The sequence below is a fragment of the Astatotilapia calliptera genome, chromosome 15, assembly GCF_900246225.1.
Source record: "Astatotilapia calliptera chromosome 15, fAstCal1.2, whole genome shotgun sequence".
NCBI classification, from domain to species: Eukaryota; Metazoa; Chordata; class Actinopteri; order Cichliformes; family Cichlidae; genus Astatotilapia; species Astatotilapia calliptera.
Genome location: NC_039316.1, coordinates 19,314,856 through 19,338,222, shown reverse-complemented (window position 1 = coordinate 19,338,222; position 23,367 = coordinate 19,314,856). Strand labels below are relative to the sequence as shown.

Sequence of the window (23,367 nt, the reverse complement as noted above, 5' to 3'; positions counted from 1 at the left end):
TAATGGTGCTGACTTTTTATTAGGCCATAAAAAAATCTTTTCTTTTTAAAAAATATAAAAAAGCAGAGGGTCATCCTGTTTGCATCTGCCGTCTGTGTTTGTGTAGGAACAGGGAAACTAACCGAGATGAGTTTATCTTCTACTCCAAGAGATTAATGAGGCTCCTGATAGAGCATGCCCTCTCCTTCCTGCCTCTCAAGGTGAGTTTTTGCATGAAGATTTTTAACTGAACTCCTGCTCTTACTCCTGTAGAGCAGCGGTCCCCAACCCCCGGGCCTCGGACCGGTACCGGTCCGTGAGTCGTTTGGTACCAGGCCGCGAGAGTTGAGGCTCAGGTGTGAAATGTATGGTTTTCAGGGTTTTTATCGGTTTTCAGCGTTATTTTGTTATCGTTTTTATCGTTTACTCGGTTTTCCTGGGTCTTTTCACGTGTGTTATGAATAAATTTTCTTTTTTTTCAGTACCGGTACTAGTTTTATTTTGTTGTATTTATCCGCGACACCTTAAAGGCCGGTCCATGAAAATATTGTCGGGCATAAACCGGTCCGTGGCGCAAAAAAGGTTGGGGACCGCTGCTGTAGAGCACATTTTTTCTACTGTTGCTTATGCTCCGTAGCAGGTTGGCGTTTCTGGTCTGAACAGGAAGTCTACTAATAACATTTTCAATAGTAGCAGCATCAACTCTTGCCAAGATTTGTCTTGATGCTTGCTCAGTCATCCAGCTAGGTTGAATCCATTCATCTGGACGTCGCGTTTTCAGACTGATTGACGAAATGTTTCTCCCACTGAAAATGCTACGTCCAGATGAACAGATTCAACGTTTTGGGATTTTGCTAAGATTGTTTTACTTCAGCCTTTAATTTCCTTTTGTTCCTCTTGGCTCTTTCTCCTCCTCTGCAGTCAGTGTCTGTGGAAACGCCACAGGGTAGCATCTATGAGGGGAAGAGGCTGTGCGGTAACAGAGTAAGTCCTTTAAGATGACATTAACAGTTACTATAATAAGAGGACATTTAACTTAAGATGATAATTTTGCACATATGTAAAGATCTGGAGGAGCCGAAGGTTTAAGTGCACATAAATTTTAAACCTTTTAGTGTTTTCTGGTCCAGATAAGCTGCATCGCTCTAATAAACCTCACAAAAATGTCTGTTTTTCCAGATAACGGGTGTTTCTATCCTGAGGGCGGGAGAGACCATGGAGCAGGCTCTGATGGCTGTGTGTAAAGACATCAGACTTGGAAAGATCCTCATTCAGACCAATCATGACACAGGAGAACCAGAGGTGTGTGTGTGTGTGTGTGTTTTAGGCAATACTATAAAAGTTTTATCAGTGTGGCAACATTAAAAACACAATTTTACATGTCAGATCTAGCTGGTTCTTCGTGTTCGACTCTGTTGTTCAAACAGGGTTGTCTCTTTAATAAGTTGCTTGTTTGATTTATTTTTTTCCACAGTGCTAATTATTGTACAAGTTAGATTTTTATGTTGTATAGATTTAATAAGCTTTCTCACTGTTTTTTCTCTCCATCCTCCAGCTGCATTACCTGCGTCTGCCCAAAGACATCAGTGAAGACTACGTCATCCTCATGGACAGCACCGTGTCCACTGGAGCTGCTGCGCTCATGGCGGTCAGAGTTCTGCTGGTAGGTTGGCCCCACGTCTTCACAGCTCAGTTGTTCGTACCTCAAAATACGTGCTAGGTTAATATTGCATTTCTTGACCCAAGAGCAAAAAGACATTGTTATGCTAACAGACTTTCACTTCCTGGTTAAATAAAGGTGAAAACTGGTGTCCTAAAAAGTGCTGATGTTTTTAAATTCTCTCTAAGCTACCTTAGTGTGATTACTGCAGGGATTAGGCTGTTTGGCCAGCTCCAACCCTTCAGGGCTGAAGTGTCTGTTTCAGGGTAGGCAAACAATGAAATGCTTGTTTTTAAAAGATACCATCAGTTTAATAAAAGTGCTGCAGGTGATTTATTTTATCCATTATCAAACATTGTGCAGGCTCAGGTCATTAGTATTTATTACCCTGTGATGCTGTTAATGAAGCTGAAGTTATTATGTAAATATATGAAATTATTCATTCTGCTTGGATGTGTTCTTTCACCGACATCATCTAGAAATAAGTTCTGTGTTTCTCCACATGAAGGACCACGATGTAGCTGAGGATAAGATCTTCCTGTTGTCCCTGCTTATGGCTGAGATGGGGGTCCATTCGGTGGCCTACGCCTTCCCTAAAGTTCGGATCATCACCACCGCCGTAGACAAGGAGGTCAACGACCAGTTCCACATCATACCAGGCATCGGTGAGTACATGCACTCTGGCTTTATCAAAGTTCATTTATCATCTGTTTGAAAAACATTGTACTTTTAATAGACGATTAAGATGATTTATAGAGTTTTAAGCATAATTAGCCCCATAAATCTTCTGGTTTTGCCCAAAACAAAACAAAACAGTATGTTAAGAAACTTTACTGACAGCATATCTAGGGTAAAGTGTCCTGATAAGAAACAAGGACTGTGTCAGAGGCCTTAATGGAAGAAATTAATGGACTTTGCAGAGCTGGAAGAGATCAACAACCAAGTTTGTTTTTTGCACTCTGGCCTTGAAATGTATTTTTTAGCCTTTATTGACAAACAGTGGGAGGCTATAAGAAAAGGTCACCTATAAATCAATAAGAGGCATTAAAAGGTAAATCATCTGTGAATTACACAAAGTACAAAACCACTGCTGCATGGATGAAAGCTCTACCGTTTGCAGACAAAATCTAGCACCAGCAGAGCGGCTGCAGGGTGTTTGCGAGTTAGGGAAAGCCACAGAAAAGTCAGCGGTGTGTTTTAGGTTTATTTAAAGTAGATTATTAGCCAGGATTATAAATATTTGAATAGCAAGGTAAAGGGAGTTATTGGGAAGGTTTACAATGTAAACATTTGCTCGAAAGAGCTCTGTTCTTTATACACACTGTAGTCTCACATCCAAATCAGTGGCAGCAAAGGTGCAAAAATGATCTTAGAAATTTCCCACTGTGATTATAAATGAGCCTCTCTGTACACAGTGTAGCTTATAATCTTATTAAGTTAGGAAAAAGGTAAAAAAAAAAGGCAGTTATGTTCTTTAAAATCTTCCATATTCGCAACGGATGTCACCCACTACAGAGAACACAATAAAGAAAAGTCCAACTTTTTCTGTCCCGTCTTCTTTCACCTGCTCCTCTCAGGGAATTTCGGAGATCGTTACTTCGGCACCGATGCTCCGTCGGACTGGTGTGAAAGTGACGAGGGGATGGAGTTCTGAGGAGAGAGGTGCAGGGTTGTTACAAAAGCACTTAGTCACTGGAAGAAGAAGACAGCTGATTGGTGCCATTGATGTCCTCCTGAACAGTCAGCTGTTGCTCTACAAACTGCTTCCCATTCACAATGATATACTTTAAGGTCAGTTTGGTTATTAAAAAAGTCAGGAGCCAAAGTTGAAAGCGTTAGCTGTCCTGCAGGATGCGGGATGCTTCTAAAAAGATGATATACCATTAAGTTATAATTTAAAAAGGGGAAACCTAAAGCTACCTATTGAAAAAGAGAACTAATTCTGGTGTTAATAATTTTGCCAGTGATGTGTTTTTGTTGCTGAAGCTGCAGCCCGTGAGCCTTCAGGGGTGATGTTTAGATTTGCATCAGTTTACTGGAAAAGCTGACCTTCATAACCTGCATAATGTAAATAAAATGACTAATTGACAGATTTTAAAACCCAGCCGCTAAGTTAACTGGAAGATCCAGCTCCAGCGACGCTCAGTTATAATGATGTATAAGCAGTTTATGAAAATGGTCACTTCCTGGTGCTGGGTCAGTCAATAATAATGTTATCATTTGCTTTGCACATATACATAAAGGTGAGCGTGGAGGTGATGCGTCTGGCCTAGTTAACGGTGTAGCTTGGTGTTTTTCTCTCCTAGCTTAAAGCTCTCGTAAGAATCAGTGTATTCCAGCTTTGCTCTGCTGCTGAAGCTGCAGCTGTCTGTACTGTAAAACACTTTTATCTCAGGCGACTTCCACTGAAAGGGACAGCAACGACTCATACTTGAAGAAGACTGACCGAGTGAAAAGGTGAAAGGTTTTAGCTTCCTTTTTATTCGGTTACTCTCCTGTTAAATTGTTTTTTTTTTCTCAGTGTCTTTGACTTTATGGTTCTTGTACAGCAATAAGAGAGCCAGGATATCCCAGTTAGTTATTTTTTATTGAAGCAATTTAAATTTTGAGATTTTAAACATTTCTGCCAAGCTTCAGCTGCTAATTGAATCAACACACAACTAGGGAATGCTTTGTACTGTATTTCTTGTCAGCTCTTGACCTGAAGCCCCTGTTACTGTGAGATTTTATTGATTCTCATCAACAGAAAACATCTTAAACCAAATGACAGCAGGGGTCTTTGCTGCTATAACGTTTTGATTTAAAACAGAGCTGCATTCAGATTTCCCAGATTTTGATTGGCTTTAAGTCTTAGTAGCATTTCATGTGTAAATGCCACACACTGCTTCTGTTTGCAGACATTTTTAAAAAATGTTTTCTTATTTATTTATTGTATTGTATGAGGGTTCTTCACACATTCAACACATAACAGATGTTTATTCAAACTGCATCATGAAAATGTTGTTTGCATGTTATATGTTTTCAGTTCTGTGCTCTTATCCAGTGCCGTATCATTTTATTTAATGACAGTTTGATTTGAGAAACACAAATTTAAAAGCAGTTTAAATTGAGCTCTTTCAGGTGCTTCAATGCTTAAAAGCCTCACCTGCGTACCTGCTCCTTACAAGGCCTCATTTCCACCACACAGTGCGACTGATTCTTGGTACCACCATTTTTGGTGTTTTAAGCAAGCTAAGAAAATGCTGAAGTTCTGCATTTCCAAAGCCACATACGTGCCATCGTTGCTCTTCATGTGTTTTGCTTCGTGTAATGTTGCACCTTGCTGTGATGGCTGCTCTTCTCGACGTTGAGGTGAAGTGGGAAGCTGGTACCAAAAAGCGAGTAAAGTTGATGATGAGGCTTTGGGGAGCAGGAGCAGCAGCTGTGTGGATATTGTTACACATGTGCCAAATGTCCACTGTGAGCAAAACTCTAAAGCCGGGATGTCAAACATCAGTTCACAGCCCACGAATGGCCACAAATAATCTTAAGTGAGCCACGCCCGTAAGATTATGTATGTGTCGTCTTTGTCTTCTTCTTCCAGCTGCTCCAATTCAGGGTCACCACATCGGCCCCTATCTCACCCTGTCCCTAGCACACCACACCAGTTACCCCACTCCCTCGTTACTTGTTATTTATTTACATTTTCTTGTCTAATTGGTCATCCATTTTGAAACTACATTTTCTGCATCCTACAAAAGTGCAATCTCAACAGTATGCCTCAGCTTTTCCACATTCACAGAGTCTGTTGTCATTTCAGTTACCAATGACGAAAGTGTTAACTTGTCTAGATTTAAAACTATTAACTTTTCAGATGTTGTCACTCCTTGCTAGTGAAACTGAGATCTCTCCCAGTTTTTACACTTTGTGAAGTCATCAAATGAGCCAAAATGGACCTGGTTCTGGTCCCCCGGGGCTGCATGTTTGACACCCCGTGCTCTCAAATAACTCTATTTCTTCTGACTTTATGCAAACTGAGTCAATAAAAAAGGTCACGTTAGAGCAAATTACAACACGTTACTTGAAAAATGTGTTCTGGGGACAGTATTGACCTCTCCTTGAGTGATTTACATTTTGGTTTCCTGGTAAGCCATTCCATTGTCATTTTTATGCCAGTTACACCTGTTTGTAAACCAGAAGTCCCATTGTAATAACTTTTCTTTCTTTTTTGTTTCATTTATCGTAAGTGCCACTTCACTTGAACAGAATAAAAATCATTGCAATTTGCTTCCTGTCATGTTGTTATTCTGGAGTTGTCCTCTAGAGGGCAGGGGTGTGCCTATGTTATTGTGTACAGCGGAACTGACGCAGACTACAGTTCCTATGCTGTCTTCACTGGTCGTAGTAGATCACGGTTTCTTCTGCCCTTATCGGTTGCAACAAAGCTAAATAAATTGTTGATTACTAATCAATTTACGCAGATGTAATGAATACTGTGTTAGTCAAAGTTAAGTAAACTCTAAAGTAATCTGTAAAAATCACTTAAACTGAAATGACAATAATATAGAGTTAATATAAACTAATAAAAACATCATGTACTTAAAATACTAAAATAATTCAGGAAATATCTTTGAGACTGGGAAGCCTACATGTCTGTGTTAGCTGGATCCCCTTTTTATTGTATTGGAATTTTTAGAAGACCTTTAATTGTGTACCAGGTTTTTTTTTAATTGTTGCACTGGAAGAATTACCAATATAATAAATACAAAACTTGAGACTAATAAGACCCAACTTGATTGACAACTTCTTTAAACTATAAAAATATAACTGATGTGAGCTAAGCCTAAAGAAGTAAGTGTATTTAAAATAGAAACAACAGTATACCACATAAATTTGTATTCATATTTTTCTGTGCTGTACAGTTGGAGTACTGCAAAGTCGGAGCTGATTCCGTGCCGTGAAAGCATCTCCGCCTGTTTCCTCAGGGAAGCCGGGCATGTGTACAGTTTTACTTACATTATCCACAGCTTGCTAGTTTACGGACCTTTAAGTTAACTACGGTGAGCTGTAAAGGTGAGTTAAACAGCAGCTGCAATAATGTTAAACGGAAAGTTACAGAAACGATGAAAGACTCAGCAGTTCGTTATTCTTGATTTAAACTGTGAGTTGCTACAGTGTGTTAGGAGTGCAGTTTAGTTTGGTTTCGTAAGCTAAACGAGTGATTAAAAGTTAGTGCTGTGATTTAGAGACGCTAATGACGCCCTGTGCAAGTCGTAGGTTCCGTGCAACGTTAGCTTCGCCAGCCAGCACGAGACCGAGCCTCAAGCCAAACGTCATAAAAAAAAAAAAAAGATTTTACAGTTAATCTAAGCTGTCGTAAAACTAGACATCTATTAACAACTTCGGTAGCTTGAGAGAAAATGTTAGACCCAGTGTTAGAATTCGGCATTGACAAAATTTACCGAAACACGAATACTTTAATAACATGTTAACTTTGAGTCAGCAGTTGACCATAAGTGTGATGTAACTGAATGGAGAGGATTAGCTAGCCGTTTGACTGAATTTGAAAGAGTGAGCTAACCTCTTCGATATAGGTCTTGGATACATTTAAGTGTTTTAAAACCCTGAAATAATTTTTAAAAAAGCCCGAAGTTTACACTAATGGGCAATCACTAATGGACAGTTTAACGGAACTTGTTAGTGGTATCACTTGATTTGAATCACGTTACAACCGGCGGGCGGGGTGATTGAGCAGAAAAGTCTGCATTTGCAACAAACTTTTATTTTTCTTTCTTCCTAGGACGAGGAATGGCAGGCCTTTGGAGAGGCTACCAGGTCTTGATGACTAAATACCCCTGGACAGTCCAGATAGTGACAGCGGGTAGGACAACCTTGTCACTGCACATAAAAATAAGTTACACGCTGAATGCGCAAACGTAAATGTAGAAAAGCTGCAGACAGATGTCACATGAGAAGGTGCAGTTGGGTACACCATACACTGACCTTTGTTGATTAAAATAAAATGAAGGGTCCCGTTTCAGCTTCTGGTTGACTTTACAAACCTTTGCTCCAGTTTAGTGTACAAATAGACACAGGCTAAAGGTCATTGTACTGTGATCAGGAATAAAAGCAAATGAAAAAAGAATCAATAATATGTGTATGATATGTACATCTATTCAAGAAGGTTGTAGAGTCGTACATACTCATGAGAACATCAAGTTTGCATATATTTTTACAGGATAAGTGATCAGAACATCCAGACGAAACCATAAATATATTGATTTAACACACACACAAAAACATTTGAATTGAACTCTGTTTGCCCAAAATGTCTAAAACGTGATACAGAGAGCTAAAGCATGCTGATGAGTTTAATATGATGCAGGTATTAGACCACAAATATTTCTGTAACTGTTGTGTAGCACTTTTGGATTTCATAGCGTTGAAAATGGCTTTTAGAGCTCTGGTGGATTCACACATTGGAGCAAGTTTCAGATGTAAATGATCTAACCTAAGCAGTTAGTGTTGCATTAACCCTTTACTTTTTTCAGAAGGCTGTAGTTTTAAAGTACTGTTTGCAGTACTATTTAGTCGCCACTAGATAGAGGCAGAGGTTTGACCTTGCAGCTAGAGCAGCTAAAAGGAGCCTCTCTGAGGAATTTAAAAAAAGAAAAATCAGTTTCCCTATTGACAGTCTTCATGCATTTTCAAAGTTTTTAATTTCAGTTTGCATTCAGTTTCCTACAAAAAAAGAAAGGGGAAAAAAAACCAACCCAAATTTATTGAAAGATTTGAGGTTAGTGTTGACACATCATGAATTTCTGAGCAGTTGGTCTGTTTTTAAATTGTTTTTGTTATAACTACATTTTATGACACATGAATTTAGTTTATCTTATTATTATTCCATTACGTCCAGCTGACGTCTAATCAGCTGACAATTGTATTTATACTGATACTATGATTATTATTCCTAATCAATGGAGCTGAACAGCCAGCATCGACCTAACATGTAGTTACATCTGCAGGTAGGTGCACGTCAGGTTACAGCACAGGGGTTCAGAGGGGTTTACTGTGATTACATAACTGTGGTGTAGATTTCCTGCTGAAGCATAAATCAGTAGTTGGTCAACGACCGTCGGGGCTGCCTCCAAGGGGCACAACTTTCACTAGGACTTAAATGTTTAGGATTCTCCACCATTTTTCTTTAGAACTGAAGAAGCTTCATGGATGAGAGGTGACACGTCTGTACCAAACCCAAGAAGTTTTAGCTGCCCACTATAATAAAGTGAAAAGCTAATAAGTGGAGTAATTTACCACAGAGCTTACTGAGGTCCTGACTCAAGCTGGAGATATTAAGGCCTTTAAATGAGTTGCTGGACCAATTTATTATTTTTTTAAAGGATTTTTGTTAGAAACAAACAGAAGACTTGAAGAGGACCTCTGTGAAATCTCTGCAGTGTTAAGCAGGATTGTTTGTCTAAAATTGGTTTATAAATAAAAAATTAGCAGTGACTCAGGAAATTCATGGATGGTGCCAAGTTCAAAGTAAAAACACAATGATGATGAGTTAATGGTGGCTTGTTGGTGACAACCCTTTAATGCCTGCTAATAAACAGTGTGAAACAAATGAAGACAAGAGCTCGGTGATGAAATCTCATTTGTTCGTATAAATAAGATAAATTACAGAGAAGAAAAACAACTGAGTCTGTTTGAGGGACACATTGCGTGACCATCGCCAAGTTGAACTCGGATGGGAGTTTGTACTTTTGGACTGTTTTGTTGCATTTAAAGATACTTTTTGTAAACGCCCCCTGCAAAATGTCACTTAAACTTTCACCACTGGGTGGCAGCATTTTATCACAAGTTGTGTTAAAATTTGATCTCAAGAAACTTTTCCTTTTTTCCAGGTTGAGTTTGACTTCAGCTGATCTCTCTTTAAGACAATGCAGATTTTTTTAGTAGTTCACATTTGGTTGGGAGCTTTTGTTAATTTTGGAAGGCTTATAAAGTATTTTAACACATTATTTTCAATATTAACAGTAAAGTTGATTCTTTGAATACATTTTTTGGCATATTTGTGGTTATTATGTAGTAATTACAAGAGTGCTGCCTAATCAGATTCTCACTGCAGGAACAGTAACATGTCTGCACGGATCATATCTGTAGAAGATTGTGCTCAGGGGACTGAGATGCAGTATCAACTCTGTTTGACCTCCAGGGTCTTTAGTAGGTGTCGGTGATGTCATCTCCCAGCAGCTGATCGAGAGGAGAGGATTGGCTAACCACAACGTGCAGAGGACGGCTAAGATGATGAGTATTGGTTTCTTCTTTGTGGTAAGTATCCTTCTGACTCTCAGTTCATTTACTTTTTAAAATTTTCTAAATACTTTTGATTTTATTTTGTTAAAAAGGTGTTACATGCTTGATTTTTTTTTAGATCTAGAGAAACTGTGTGAATCATGGTGAAATAGAATAATATTTTAGTTCATATGAAAGCAAGTCTAGCCTCTCAGCAGCCATTTTTGTGATGCCTGTCGGTGCATACCCGGGTCATTATGTTAAGCATTTAAAACAGTAATTAGTGCTCACCAAGACATAAAAACGGCATCATAGAATCAAATGTGTTTAAAATTTGTTATCATGGGAGGCATTATCTCCTTTTCTTTTATAAATGATGGTTCAGTGTGTCCTCTGCTAAAGGGAAACAAAGGATTTGGAAAATTCATACATTTGTTATTGTGGTCGCTATGCTGACACTTCCAAGTCATTTCATACAGAAACGTTCCCAAACTCAACCACTGAATCATGCTTCTTTATTATAGACAACCACAGTTACTCACAGCAGTCATTCCCAAATGCTGTGTCCCGAAATTGTGTGTTATGCTACATAGTGCTAACTAGTTATATATGATATACGGTAATGCAGTAGGGGATTTACAATATGGAAGGTTTTCTGTAAGATTTATTTTGCCACCTCAGAGGACACCAAATGAGCACCTTTGTAAAACAAAGTCAACATTTTAAAACAAAGTTTTAAACATACAGAGGCAGGCCTTCTACTGTGCAGATAACACACTGTACAACACTGTGCTGTGCAAATTTAGAGTTTAACTTAAACTGCGTGATGTGTTTTCGTTGATTCGATCCATGTCAGTGTGGCTCCCTGGAAGAAGAAATGTTGCCACAGGTTTTTACTGTCTGGTTAATTGTTTAAATTGAGGAAGTTAATATAAAGGAAAATTATTGTGTTCATGGAAAAAAAAAAAGATTCCTGCTTGTTTGTGCATCTGTAATTAATGACTTTAAGTGTGTGTGTTCATGATGTACTTGTCTGATCTGTGTTACTTGTTGTATACCACTCATTCATGTCTTTGTATGTTTAATTCATCAGTATTTCACTAACTGTGACAGCTGCACAATTCGCCCTCCAAGTAGCTCATTTCTCTCTGACGTCGCTGTGACGAAGGCAAAGTTTATTTATGTTTCCGTAATTATCTGAAGCTCCTCCATCGTACAAAAATATACACGCAAGATGTATAGATATTTAGTCTTGTCTGGAGGGTGGCTATTCAGCACACACAGGACTTGAGACACATGTTTATTGGCACCTATATTCATGCATCATGTATCGTTCTCCTTCACATAAATAATGCATCCATTTGTTGGTTGAATTCGGTTTATCTTCAGCCAGCCTGCTCGTGCTTCCGTTTAAGGAGGGAAGCTGTTGACAGAAAGCTGCTGAGTTCTTTTGGAAAATGTTTTTAAAATTGGACATTAATTTAAAATGTAAAACTTTTAATGTAAAAATTTGATAAAACACTATTTTTGTACCTTTATGGCCTAAGTTTTGTATTTTTTGGTAGTGGAGAAGAATTCCCTGTTCTGTTGTTACTTGTGCATCTTCTGCAAGATGCAAACACAGAGTTGCAGGACTCGGCACATAAAAACCCCCCCAAACAAACAAAAAATACTTGATTTTTAGCCAGTCTCATCTTCAACATCATCTTTTTTTGCACCTCTGGACATCTGTTTTTTGTTTGGTGTTCAGCTGGAGTCTTATACTTTCCTTGGTTCCCCACTATGTCAGTCCATCTTTGTTACTTTTATTTTGGGAACAGGAAGGAGTTGCAGTGGGCCAAAACTAGCAAGTATGATGGGTTTGTTAATAAATACTTTCCTTGATCTGGCCAACGAGGATCACAGCCCACAGTGGTGTTATAAAAGCTGGAGAATTTGATTTCAAGAAGTACTCTGTAGTTTTATGGACACAACAATGTGACTTTGAGGAGGAGTGATCTGAAAACAGCAGCTGAGCTGTCAGCAGTCTGAGGAGAGAACCCAAATCTAAGCCAGGTCATGTTTTTTAATTTTATCAGCAGCAATTTAGAACTTTGTGATTGCACCTTGTAGAAATATTGTTACATTTTGACTGATTTTGAACAAACTCCATGTCAGTGTCAGTTTCTCTCTTGTGGACCTGTGTTGATTTGTGAAGGACACACATTTACAGAAAATTGCAATTAAACACAAAGGTTTGTATAGTTCACATAGCAAGTTGTTAACTTTGGTTCATTTTGTGAGTTCATTGTGAATAAATGGCTGAGTATTTAATGCACAAACCAAAAAGCAAAGATTTGATGTTTTTATTTTTCATGAAATCCATCATCGGTCTTCTGCTTCCATTGCAGTTAAAGATATTAGAAGAGAATTAAGTGGGGGATTTCAAGAGTAATTTTATTTCTGTTGCAATAAAGGGCCCTGTCATCGGCAGCTGGTACAAGGTTTTGGACCGACTGGTTGTTGGAGGAACCAAAAGCGCTGCCATGAAGAAAATGCTGGTTGACCAGGTGAGATGAGCATCTTAAGGACCCTTAATGGTTGTCTTCTTCTTCTTCCTCTTCTTCCTCTTCTTCTTCTCAGCAAAGCAAACCGAACACCAGCTCAGCAATAAAAACAGCTCTCTGTGTGTAAGTGTGTATTTGCCACTCGCACTGAGCTTGTTAGTTGTGGCAAACAGAGTGGATGAAGCCTGACTGCTGAGATCGTTTTGACTGACAGATGAGTCTTTGTTGTCCTGATGGGAGGAAACTCTTGTTAGCAGACTGTTTTCCCTTTTTGTGAAGCTTTTGAGTGGAGAGGCTGAGTTATGCAACAGAGCTCCAGTTTTTGCCCCTCAGCTGTAGGTTGGTGGGGTATCATTGTCATCTACAGGGTGAGCGGGTGGTGCGGACACCCACGTTTGTGAATGCGATAACTCAAGAAGGAAGTCACAGAGGATTTTCAAATTAATACCTTAGGTGTATCTACTAGGGTGCTGAGTGGTAGCACTGGTATTTTGTAGTTGCTCATTTAGTTGTTTAAATGAGACAGCCAAAAAAAAGATTTAATAGCCTAATTGATAGAAAAACCTAAGAAACTATCTAAAGCAGAACATACTTGAAATGTTGTTTACTTTGTATAATGTTTCAAACACATGTGATGTCAGATTAGTTAAGAGTTGCAGGTGCAGTTTGACTACATCTGACTTCGGTTGCTTAGTTATATTCCAGTTTATTCTGACAAAGCTTGATATACAGTTAGTTTGCATTGATTGATTTATAAGTGCTGCAGAACAGCTGTCATCTTTTTAGTTTAAGCCTCTGTTTATTTACTGCTTCATTCATAGAAAGAGAGGAAACAGGGTTCAGCTCCAGGGAGTGGCCGATGGTGGTAGAACAACTTTGAACCAGGAATTCCTGTCGTAATTTAATAAAATAAGAATATTGCTGAATATAACTGACTATCATTTTTGGCATTGAGTAGCAAAAGCTGCAACGTTTAAATGTTCAGTCGACTAGTTGCACATAACTATAATCTGTACCTCATGCTTTCTGAATGAATCATTAACTTTAGATTAAGGAACACAAACATATCAATAAAATTATATAGCATAAACTTGGAATGCAACTTTTCTGTAAATGTCTAAAAACGAGTCATTTTTGGTAGCTTCATGCTGCCCCCTGCTGTGTTTCAGTGAAACTGCAGCAGAGCGCAATGTTAAAAAAAAAAAAAAAAAAAGCAGTATCTGCTTGTTACTGAATAAAATATTTACTGGAGCAAAGGGTTCACTTGCACGCTTGAATAGTGATCCAGTCGCACTGTCAGCGCTGCTCGCTTCACCTCAGTGTGCATAACAAACAGCAGCACTTGAAAGATTTAAGGTGATGCAGCTGTAGCGTCGAGTGACTGTTCATGTAAGATTCATACTAGGAACAGTTTAACCTCAGTCTTTCAGATTTCTTAGATTATCACTGGTATGTATTTTATTACTTAGTTATAGACTCAGTTTGTTACTTTGTTTCTGGACTCCATCAGCTTCTATGGAGTAGCAGCTAAGCATCCCAAGATCCTCGGAAAAAAAATCCAATCGAAGGAAATGAAACATCAAGAAAGTAAGACAAAAAGAAGAATGACAGCGAAGGAAAGATTTCATCCTCCATGATGTTTCTTTAAAGACTTCCTTTTCCGGATGTGCTGCAGGAAAATGTTTTGTCACAAGTAGATTAATTAGATATTTATCACCCAATTTCTCATAATCAAAAGTCATGTTCTGTTTTTAGGTTGCACGTTTACTGCTCAGTTTAGGTTGATGTCACACTGCCAGAGGGGAGCTTTTTAAATAAAACTGACCTGAAATCTGCTGATTTAGGCCACAGCAGTTACACTTATGATTAACTTATGATTCTTCTTCTTGTTTTTTTGGTTTGTTTCCTTACAGCTGTGTTTTGCGCCGTGCTTTCTGGGAGCCTTCCTCTGCATCTCTGGCGCGCTGAATGGACTGACAGTCGAGGAGAACGTCACCAAGCTCAGGAGGGTGAGTGAGTTTTATTTCAGTACCCTGTCGTGATTCATTCCCAACATCATTACCCAGTGGAAAAACAATCCAGTGTAAAATGGGAAATAACATGCAAAACACTAGAAATAACTCTGTGTCATGTGTCTCTCACCCTTTGACCCTTGTGAAGTGTAAGTCTGAAAAAGGGCGTTAATGAGCCTCAAAAAGAAGCTTGGTAGCAGTTAGGGCAATAAACTGGGGGTTGGTACAGTTGCTTGACATTTTTCTGACCATTTTTAATGGTCACCTTTAACCCTGTGTTGAATGAGTCCATCAGTATTGTAGTGATGTGGAAAATCTTCCAGGTGACGTTGATCAATTTGAAAAACTCCACTTGAGGTAAAAGGTTAGAGTTTGACCTGATGTGTCTTCAGCTCATTTTTTATTTATAAATGTTACATCGTCACGTAAAAACAGGTTTATCCAAAGCCTGAAAGGTATCAGTTTGAATTGCACAGATAAATTACTTTGTGTTACCCTAAAATTGCATTTAAATACATAGAAAAAAGAATCTATGATTCAGATTTCAGATGCAAAGTCTTCGTCGAACCCTCCTTTCTTTGTTCTTCGTGTGTAGAGTTTTACAGTCGTCATTGTGTGGCATGAATTTGACCTTTTTAAGCACTAAAACTAAACCTGAGACGAACAAACTGGTCAGAGAGCAGTAAGCTTCCTGCACGCACACAGCTCAGGTAAACGACAGTACACAGAGAGGAAGTTTGGTTTTCATCTGACCTCCAACACTCACCTCTCATTATTATTGGAAACTATTTCCTGTGATGGAGGAAGAGGCGAGAGAGAGAGGGAGGGAGGGAGTGTGGAAATAACCAGTGTGACTCATACCTTCATATATACGTGTGCGAGTGTGTGTTTGTATGCCAGGTCAGAGCTAACTGTCATCTTGTGCCAGCTGCTCAAACGCCCGTCGCCGCCTTGCTTTCCCAACATGCTGCTGATCACCATCAATTATTTACAAAAGGAGAGGCGCAGACCTGAAAGGCCAACCCGGTAAATGTCACAAAGGACAGAAAATAAATGACAAATGCGCTCGTTACAACGGGGTCTGGCACTGAGGAAATGTGAGATGAAAATGAATGGAGCCTCTGACCAAACAGCCGCTGTGATTGATAAATCTGGACAGAGTTCCAGTCGCAGCTTTGCCTCTCTTGTTTACCTGTTCTGCTTTTTACCTGCAACTGTTTGGTCAGAGTCTTGGTCATTACTCAAAAATAAAACACAGTACGCTGGAGAAAAAGTGAGAAAAACAGGTGAGAAGTGTGAGGCTCTGTTTTTCAAACATCACAACTTTATCACTGCACAGTTTTTCGAGGCACTTGGCAGGTTGGGGTTTTGAAGCATGTTGTTCCGTTTGCCGTCATTCTCTTCCAAGATCAACTCCACGATGTCAGGGTCAGACCACATACTGTGCTGTGTAACTGATCAGAGTCTGAACATTCATAATGTTCTGCACAGTGTAAAGACAGGAAGAGCAGAAAAGTGTGACCTGTGTTAGATGTTGCATATACAGTACAGTGTGCAAAGTGCAAACACAAATCTAGCTTCCACGTGCTGCCCTGAGAAGACCTGGATCCTAAAACTTGAATGTTTAGACAATCTTATTAGATCATTTTTAATGAATAATTTAGCTGAATTTGGGGTTTAGTATTTCACTAAAGTTTTACAACAAAACTTCATATTTATTGCATCCTACAAAGCTCCTAGAAGAGGTAAGAAAGGTCCCGTCATGTATGGGTAAAGACATTGACGTAATTTCACCCCAGGTGGCAAACTAGCTTGTTTGACCGTAATTAAAACACTGTTTTCACCCTGGAAAAAAGGCAGAAAAATATTATAGCTGGAACATTGGCTTGTTGGTTTTATATGCCAGGAGATGTCAGGGTGACCTTTAAGTAGACAGGTTGGGTTTTTTTCTCGGTGTGTGTGTTTTGTAATATCGTGTGTTTGAGAGAGAAAGTTGCTTATTAAGAACAAACACCTGATTTCTACCTTCAGGTTGCATCGCCAGCATAACAACATGATTAAACTACACGACGCACTCACGCCAAAACATTTCTTTAAGTATAATTCATAATCTTTTTGCTGAGCTCTACCACGTCAAATAAGGGAACAAATAAAAGAAGCCTTTTCTTTTTTCTTTAAATGGTATGTGCAAGTTTAGGTATATTGTCAGCATCATTTTTGTCACATTAACGTCAGAGCAATGATTCAAAGGGCTTTAAGACAATACACGCAGACTTCAGACACAAATCGTCTGTAATATCCAGTTAGGTCTGTAAAAGTATTGTCAGGGTTTTAGAGTATATTGAATTTAGGGTTATCTGATGAATGAGGGCTTTAAAAGCAGACATTTGATTAAATATAGAGGAGTTACAGCCAATTGTGTCAGTGTCCAAAAAAATGTGGGCCTACCTGTAAATATGCTGCAGTGGCTACATGAACGCTTGCACGCAGCTTTTAAGAATCCAACTTTAACTTGTATAAATTTCAGATTAACTTCAATGAATGGCGATGGTGGAGGAGGGCAGCATGCTTTATTTCATAGATCAGACAGCGTGCTGACAGCACAGCCTGTAATCGACTTGCAGACACAGGTGGATAAATGTTGTGTCAAATAAATAAGTGAAGCTCTTTGTTTCACTGCAGAAGGAAACTATGTTAAATAACCTTTACTCTGAAGTTTCAATATAGCAATATATTAACATGTCATATTTATTTACTTATTGTAACAATGTAAATACATTTTTCTTGTTTTAACAAAATGAGTGAAATAAAGTGTGTTTATGTGTGGCTGATGAAGGTGTTCATGCATACAGTTTACCTTCCGTTTGGACAGAAACTACTCACCAGCTGTAGTTTGAGCACATCAGCATTCCTCACTTCCTCCCCCACCGGCAGCTTCAACTGTTCTGATGGAAAACGCTGCAGGGCTGAACCTCGTACCTAAGCAGGAGGTCACGAGTTTGTCCGTCATGTTTGAGTGGAGAAACACTTTACTTCTGTCTTTTAAATACAACTAAAAGTTTCCTCTTAAGATTTTTGTCTTTTTTTTTTTTTAGTAGGCTGAGGGAGAGGAGTGCAGCTTTCATGAATTAATGTACTCTCAGTGTCTGCAGTGGTAGGTGGACAGGAAGTCTTCTGACACTCGTTCATCCACGATCTAACTGATGATCTCAGGGGCCAGAAGCTTGGATCTGTGGCAGTGAATGTGAAATAAAATATTCATCCATGAACAGGAGCTTGATGAAGGAACAAAGAAACAAACAGATCTTTGTTCAATTATGTAAAACAATCTGTGCTGCTAACTGTGGACCAAATCACATCTTTAATGGGATTGTTTTGATGTTGAGTCAGTTTACTTTTTATTAAAAGAAAGTATGTTTAGAATCTGTAACAGAGTTTCTCTTACAGGCTCACGGGACAGTGTCACATTTCTTCTGGACGTCCTCTGATTTCCACATGAAGAGCTAGCTAATAAAGAAATAGTTCTTCTTTCTTGGATAGTAAATTATGTTTTAGAGTTGCTTAATTTAACACAATAACTTCACATTTGAAACCTCATGTTGAACTTTTGTCAGGACCATGTTTGTTTATTTGGGGTTTTAGAGGAGTGGAGAGGAGCGTGATGCTCTGATTATAACAGAAGACGATACGAGAACCTGAAAAAGAAAGCAGCAAAATAACCATTTCCTTTCTATTGTTTTCGTAATAAATTGAGTTTAGCATGAATGTTTTTCATTAAAGTAATTTCAGATGGTACCGACATGATAATATTTCTCTTTCTGTGTTCACAGGACTACACAGATGCCCTGATCTCTAATTACTATGTAAGTGTTCAGTGTAATCTCTCTTTTTATCTCTTCAGAATATGTTTCGCTGATCAGTTGAATGTTTCCTGGTTGTTTCAGCTTTGGCCTCCAGTCCAGATTGCCAACTTCTACTTCATCCCTCTGCACCACAGGTGAGAGTTTGATGGCTTCATTAGCATGCAGGCAGTGAGCTCTGATCATATTTGAAGGTTAGTGAGAGCAGAAGAAGCTTGTGTACAGAGTCAAATCTTAAGGGTTTTATTTTTACATTTCGACTGCTTTAACACAGTCATTTCTGCACTTTTAGGATACATACTCTGTCTGATCTTAGTGGATTATTTTAAACCTGAAAACATGTTTTGAAGTTGTAGTTTTACTACTTCTGCGTCTAAATAAGACATCATTTGTTTCACTTGTGAAAATGTCACATGAAACCAACTTTAATTGTCTCAGAAAGCCTTTATTTCCGTCTTTATGAAACTCTCCGACTTGCATCCAAACCAGACACATCAGATTTCGTCCTCCTTGCAGGCTGGCTGTCGTCCAGGTCGTTGCTGTTGCTTGGAACTCCTACCTGACCTGGAAGGCCAATAAGATGTGAAGGACGCTCACAAGTCCAGCCTGTGTCGTTCTCGCTGATGATTACTTTGCACTCATTCGTAGTGTGTGTGACATGGGCGTAACTTACTTTAGGCTACTTAGTCTGCTGGTATTTCCAATGTGTAAAGCTGTGACTGAGTCACGCGTAAAGGTCGGGAGAAACGGCTCGTCTACTCCGAGTGACAAATTCACACTTGAAAGTCAAACTTGCATTTGCAGAAATGTCTGTGAAAGTTTCTTATTTATGGAAATGGGATTTGGCGGTGGTGCTGCAGTGTATCCACACATACACACTCATACATTAACACCTATTGCTCACAAAGGAAACTTTTCTAATCTCTTTAGTGTATTGACATCATTGTTTTTGTAATGTGTTGGTTTTTTTCTATAATGGACTTCTAGTCAGATATTTTAAGTGCATTCCAGAGTTTCTAATAATGTGATTTTAGTTTACATAGTTGTGTTTTTTTGCTTTGTCTAAACCTGCCTCATCTTTTACTTCATTTCCCCCTAATTTGACAGATGAAGAGGTCAAACCTCCTGCAGCATTTACAAAGCTGCATTACTGGATTAAATTCATTTGGCTTGGGGCCTTTTTCTTTCTTTTAAAAAAAAAAATAGTAGTGACGTTTTTCTACATTCGAGAAGTGTTGCAGCAGATTTGACATCTTCAGACTGTCTCCTTTCCTCTGTGAAGTTTGCAAGCAGGTGAGGTTGTGTCAGCTGTCTCTACTTTTCTTCTACATTTGACAGATCTCAGGAAAAAGCTGATATAAATGGACAAGATGCCACAGTTTGTCTTCACTCAGATTACACCAACTCTTATCTGCTTTGAGTTTATTTTGTTGGTCGAGGTTCCTGTGGTTAAAGTACCTAATCTAACATCATGGCTATGTAAAGAAAGAGCCTTGTTCCTTATCTTATTTAACATAATGTTAAAGGAATAGTTTGCAGAGAGTTGAATGATACAAGCTCAATACGTCTCTGGTGTCTGCAACCACCAAGCTTATCCTATTTTAAAGGCTGGAAACAGAAAACGGTCAACTGGACAGTTGTTGTCAGACATTTATACTCAGATTTACATACTTGCTTTAAAATCGTGGTTGTTAGCAAGGCAGCTGTTTACTCCTGTTTCCAGTCTTTTATTGGGTTGGTTATCACTGTGGTCCAGTGGTTCACACTGCTGCTGCCTCACCCCAAGAAAGCATTTAAAATAAAGTGAACAGAATAAACCATTGTATAAACGGGAGTTTGTTTCCTCTAGTCTAAAGCATTCTGAGTGTTCAGTAAGGAGAGAAAACTGCTATGCAAGTGCAAATACATTAATGCAACACTAACATAACGTGTCATAAAAGCACGAGTGAGATCAGTCTTCTCTGTGCGAGGACAGTCATATTTACTCAGACGTCAAACTGTTCCTTTAACAGTCAGCGTCACATTTGTTCTGTAGCTGCTGAAGAGTCACCACTAATCCGCAACATAACCCAGGATCATGTCAGTGCTGCGTTCCCCTTTTTCAGGATATGAAGAATCGCTTTATCCATAATGGGCACATTTTTGATAATTAAAGGTCACGTCTGGTGTAAGAGCTAATAAAGTTTTACACGAGTTGAGTTTATGAGTCTGTGGTGTGTTTGACCTCGCTAACTTTGCTTTGGATGGGGTGGGGGTTGTTTGTTTGGAGGGAGATGTGGAGGCTGCTGAGCTGGGCTGCCAACCAAATTAACTGCACAAGTTTTCTTTTTTTTTTGTTCCCCCCCCCCCCACACACACAAACGCACACACTCATGGTCCATATCAGGGAAAAACAAGCGGAAAACGTCTGACGAATCGATTGAAAATCTGCCAAATATCCCCACCGCCTGCCTGAGGGAAATGAGCCTCTCCCCAGAAAGCTGGATTTCATTTTTTTAATTCATCTCCCAGGCTCGCTGTGTTTGAGAATTAAGGCCCAGTAATTAAACGAAGATACAGTGTGTAGGCTTTTTAGCAGCGCAACCTGAAAACAGTGTGTGATGGGGCTGACATCTGTGATCAAAATGAGATCTGATCTGTAATTTGAAGTTACTGATGTTGGCTCATAATTTGTGTGGATTTACATAATTTGTGACCTCAAAGTGTTTGAAAGAAGTCGTTTTCTCCTCATTTTCATGTTTGTCCTGAAGAAAAAGTGAAAACAGCAACAGTTTCATATGAAAGATGATATTTACAAATTTTCTTTATCAAACTGTTCTACAGGCTGTTGCTAGCAGGCATTGTTGTGTGTCAAAGCACAAAAATGCTCTTTTGATTCCCATATTATAACTTATTGTCTAAATTTGTAGAACCCAAAGATAACATTTAGGGAGTACATTTCATCTCTGTCTGTGTATGTTATAGGTAATCTAAGGAGATTAGAAAGAAAAGAAACTAGACTTCTTTAAGTTTCTTCTTTAATTTCATCTACTATCATGATTTAACACCATAGAAGTCGGTTTGTTTAGCTCACAGTGAATTGAGTCAAACAACTGAGTTGTTTAATGAATCAGAGGAAATGCAAATACAGGAAATACAATTGCTGCTCCTTTAAAAATAATCTCCCTCTTTAAAAAAGAAGGGAACAGCAAGTGCACACAGAGCTAACAACCCCAAGTATTTGAAGTGTTTTAAAAGAAGAAAACTTTGTTGTGATTATGCCAGACCACCTTTATGTAATGTGCAGTGTATTAAGAATAGCTAAGTGTGAGTCTGGGAAATGTTTCAGGTCTGTAAAAGGAAAAGTTGAACTTGAGGATGTAAACTTGTGTTTGGCCTTATTTACTTTTGTCCCCTATTTACGTGATTCATAATATTTAACTATGCAGCTCTGTGACTCACTCAGAGTAAATAACATGTACTATGGATTTCTTTATATTCTGGTTTGACTGGTATAAAAAGTGAGCTTTTACTAATAATCCCGTGAAGGTTCAGCACCATAGACAGCTCCCTCACCCATTCAGTCCAACTTTAGAATCAGAATCAGAATCAGAATGGGTTTTATTGCCAAATGTTGAGCAGGTTTACAACATTAGGAAATTGCTGCGGTGCTTCAGTGCAAACATAGTGTCATAAATAGCACTTAAATAGACATGGAAAAAAATAAAAGTAGGGATAAGAATTATGAGTGCTACGTTGAAAGATATATACATGAGTGCAGGTGGTGATCAGTGCCAAACATGAAATGATGCAGTGAACACAGCGTAGGGTCATGTGTTAGTGGTGGGAACAGTCATATGGTTATTGTTCATGTGTCCAACAGCAGAGGGGAAGAAACTGTTCTTATGGCGAGAGGTTCTGGTGCGAATGGACCGGAGCCTCCTGCCTGAGGGGAGCAGGTCAAACAGACTGTATCCAGGGTGAGAAGGGTCAGCTGAGATCCGGGCTGCACGCCGCAATGTCCTGGAGGTGTACAGGTCCTGCAGAGATGGGAGTCTGCAGCCAATCACCTTCTCAGCAGAGCGCACAACACGCTGCAGTCTCTGTTTGTCCCTGATAGTGGCTCCAGCGTACCACACGGTGATGGAGGAGGTGAGGATGGACTCGATGATTGCAGTGTAGAATTGCATCATCATCCGTGTTGGCAGGTTGAATTTCTTCAGCTGCCTCAGGAAGTACATCCTCTGCTGGGCTTTCTTGATGACGGAGGTGATTGTGGGCTCCCACTTCAGGTCCTGGGTGATGGTGGTACCCAGGAAGCAGAATGAGTCCACAGAGGTGATGGGGGTGTCAGTCAGGATGATGGGGGGGAGTGGGGCTGTGTGCTTCCTGAAGTCCACAATAATCTCCACTGTCTTCTGGGCATTCAGCACCAGGTTGTTGTGGCTGCACCAGGACACCAGACGTTCAACCTCCCTCCTGTAGGCAGACTCGTCCCCGTCCGAGATGAGCCCAATGACGGTGGTGTCATCTGCAAACTTGATTAGCTTGACAGACTGGTGGGTGGAGGTGCAGCAGTTGGTGTACAGGGAGAAGAGCAGAGGAGAAAGAACACAGCCCTGAGGGGAGCCGGTGCTGATGGTCCGGGAGTCCGAGACATTCTTTCCCAGCCTCACGTGCTGCTTCCTGTCCGTCAGGAAGTCAGTGATCCACCGGCAGATGGGATCAGGCACATTCATCTGGGAAAGCTTGTCTCGGAGATGGTCTGGAAGGATGGTGTTGAAGGCAGAGCTGAAGTCCACAAACAGGATCCTGGCGTAGGTTCCTGGGGAGTCCAGATGCTGCAGGATGAAGTGTAGGGCCATGTTGATGGCGTCGTCTACAGACCTGTTGGCTCTATATGCAAACTGCAGGGGGTCCAGGAGGGGGGCCGTGAGGGTCCTGAGATGGGAGAGAACTAGGCGCTCAAAAGACTTCATGACCACAGATGTCAGAGCCACGGGTCTGTAGTCATTTAGTCCAGTGATCCTAGGTTTCTTGGGGACAGGGATTAT

General features: G+C 39.6%; 2 protein-coding genes across 5 annotated transcripts in view; both read left to right on the top strand.

The window, feature by feature from the left end:
* The window catches only part of LOC113037547 (uridine-cytidine kinase-like 1), a 29,621-nt gene extending 23,716 nt beyond the window's left edge, over positions 1-5,905 (top strand). For 2 of the 3 annotated variants that reach the window (XM_026194774.1, XM_026194772.1), the window contains exons 10-12: positions 107-200; positions 901-963; positions 1,159-1,359. In XM_026194774.1, the coding sequence (XP_026050559.1) occupies positions 107-200; positions 901-963; positions 1,159-1,344 (343 nt within the window). In that variant the 3' untranslated portion in view covers positions 1,345-1,359. Of the gene's footprint in view, positions 1-106; positions 201-900; positions 964-1,158; positions 1,360-1,534; positions 1,643-2,147; positions 2,305-3,216 lie in introns of those variants that run through there. The other variant, XM_026194775.1, reaches the window with a different exon arrangement.
* A 648-nt stretch (positions 5,906-6,553) lies between these two features.
* Positions 6,554-20,532, top strand: mpv17 (mitochondrial inner membrane protein MPV17). 2 transcript variants are annotated; one of them, XM_026142510.1, is made up of 8 exons: positions 6,554-6,691; positions 7,419-7,499; positions 9,837-9,952; positions 12,373-12,465; positions 14,376-14,471; positions 18,305-18,337; positions 18,419-18,471; positions 18,851-20,532. In XM_026142510.1, exons 2-8 carry the CDS (start codon positions 7,427-7,429, stop codon positions 18,918-18,920), a joined length of 534 nt encoding a protein of 177 aa, XP_025998295.1. In that variant the 5' UTR covers positions 6,554-6,691; positions 7,419-7,426; the 3' UTR covers positions 18,921-20,532. The 2 variants fall into 2 exon arrangements, with proteins under 2 accessions (XP_025998295.1, XP_025998296.1); XM_026142511.1 differs by lacking the exon at positions 6,554-6,691 and adding an exon at positions 6,717-6,779.
* The last annotated feature ends 2,835 nt before the right edge of the window (positions 20,533-23,367 follow it).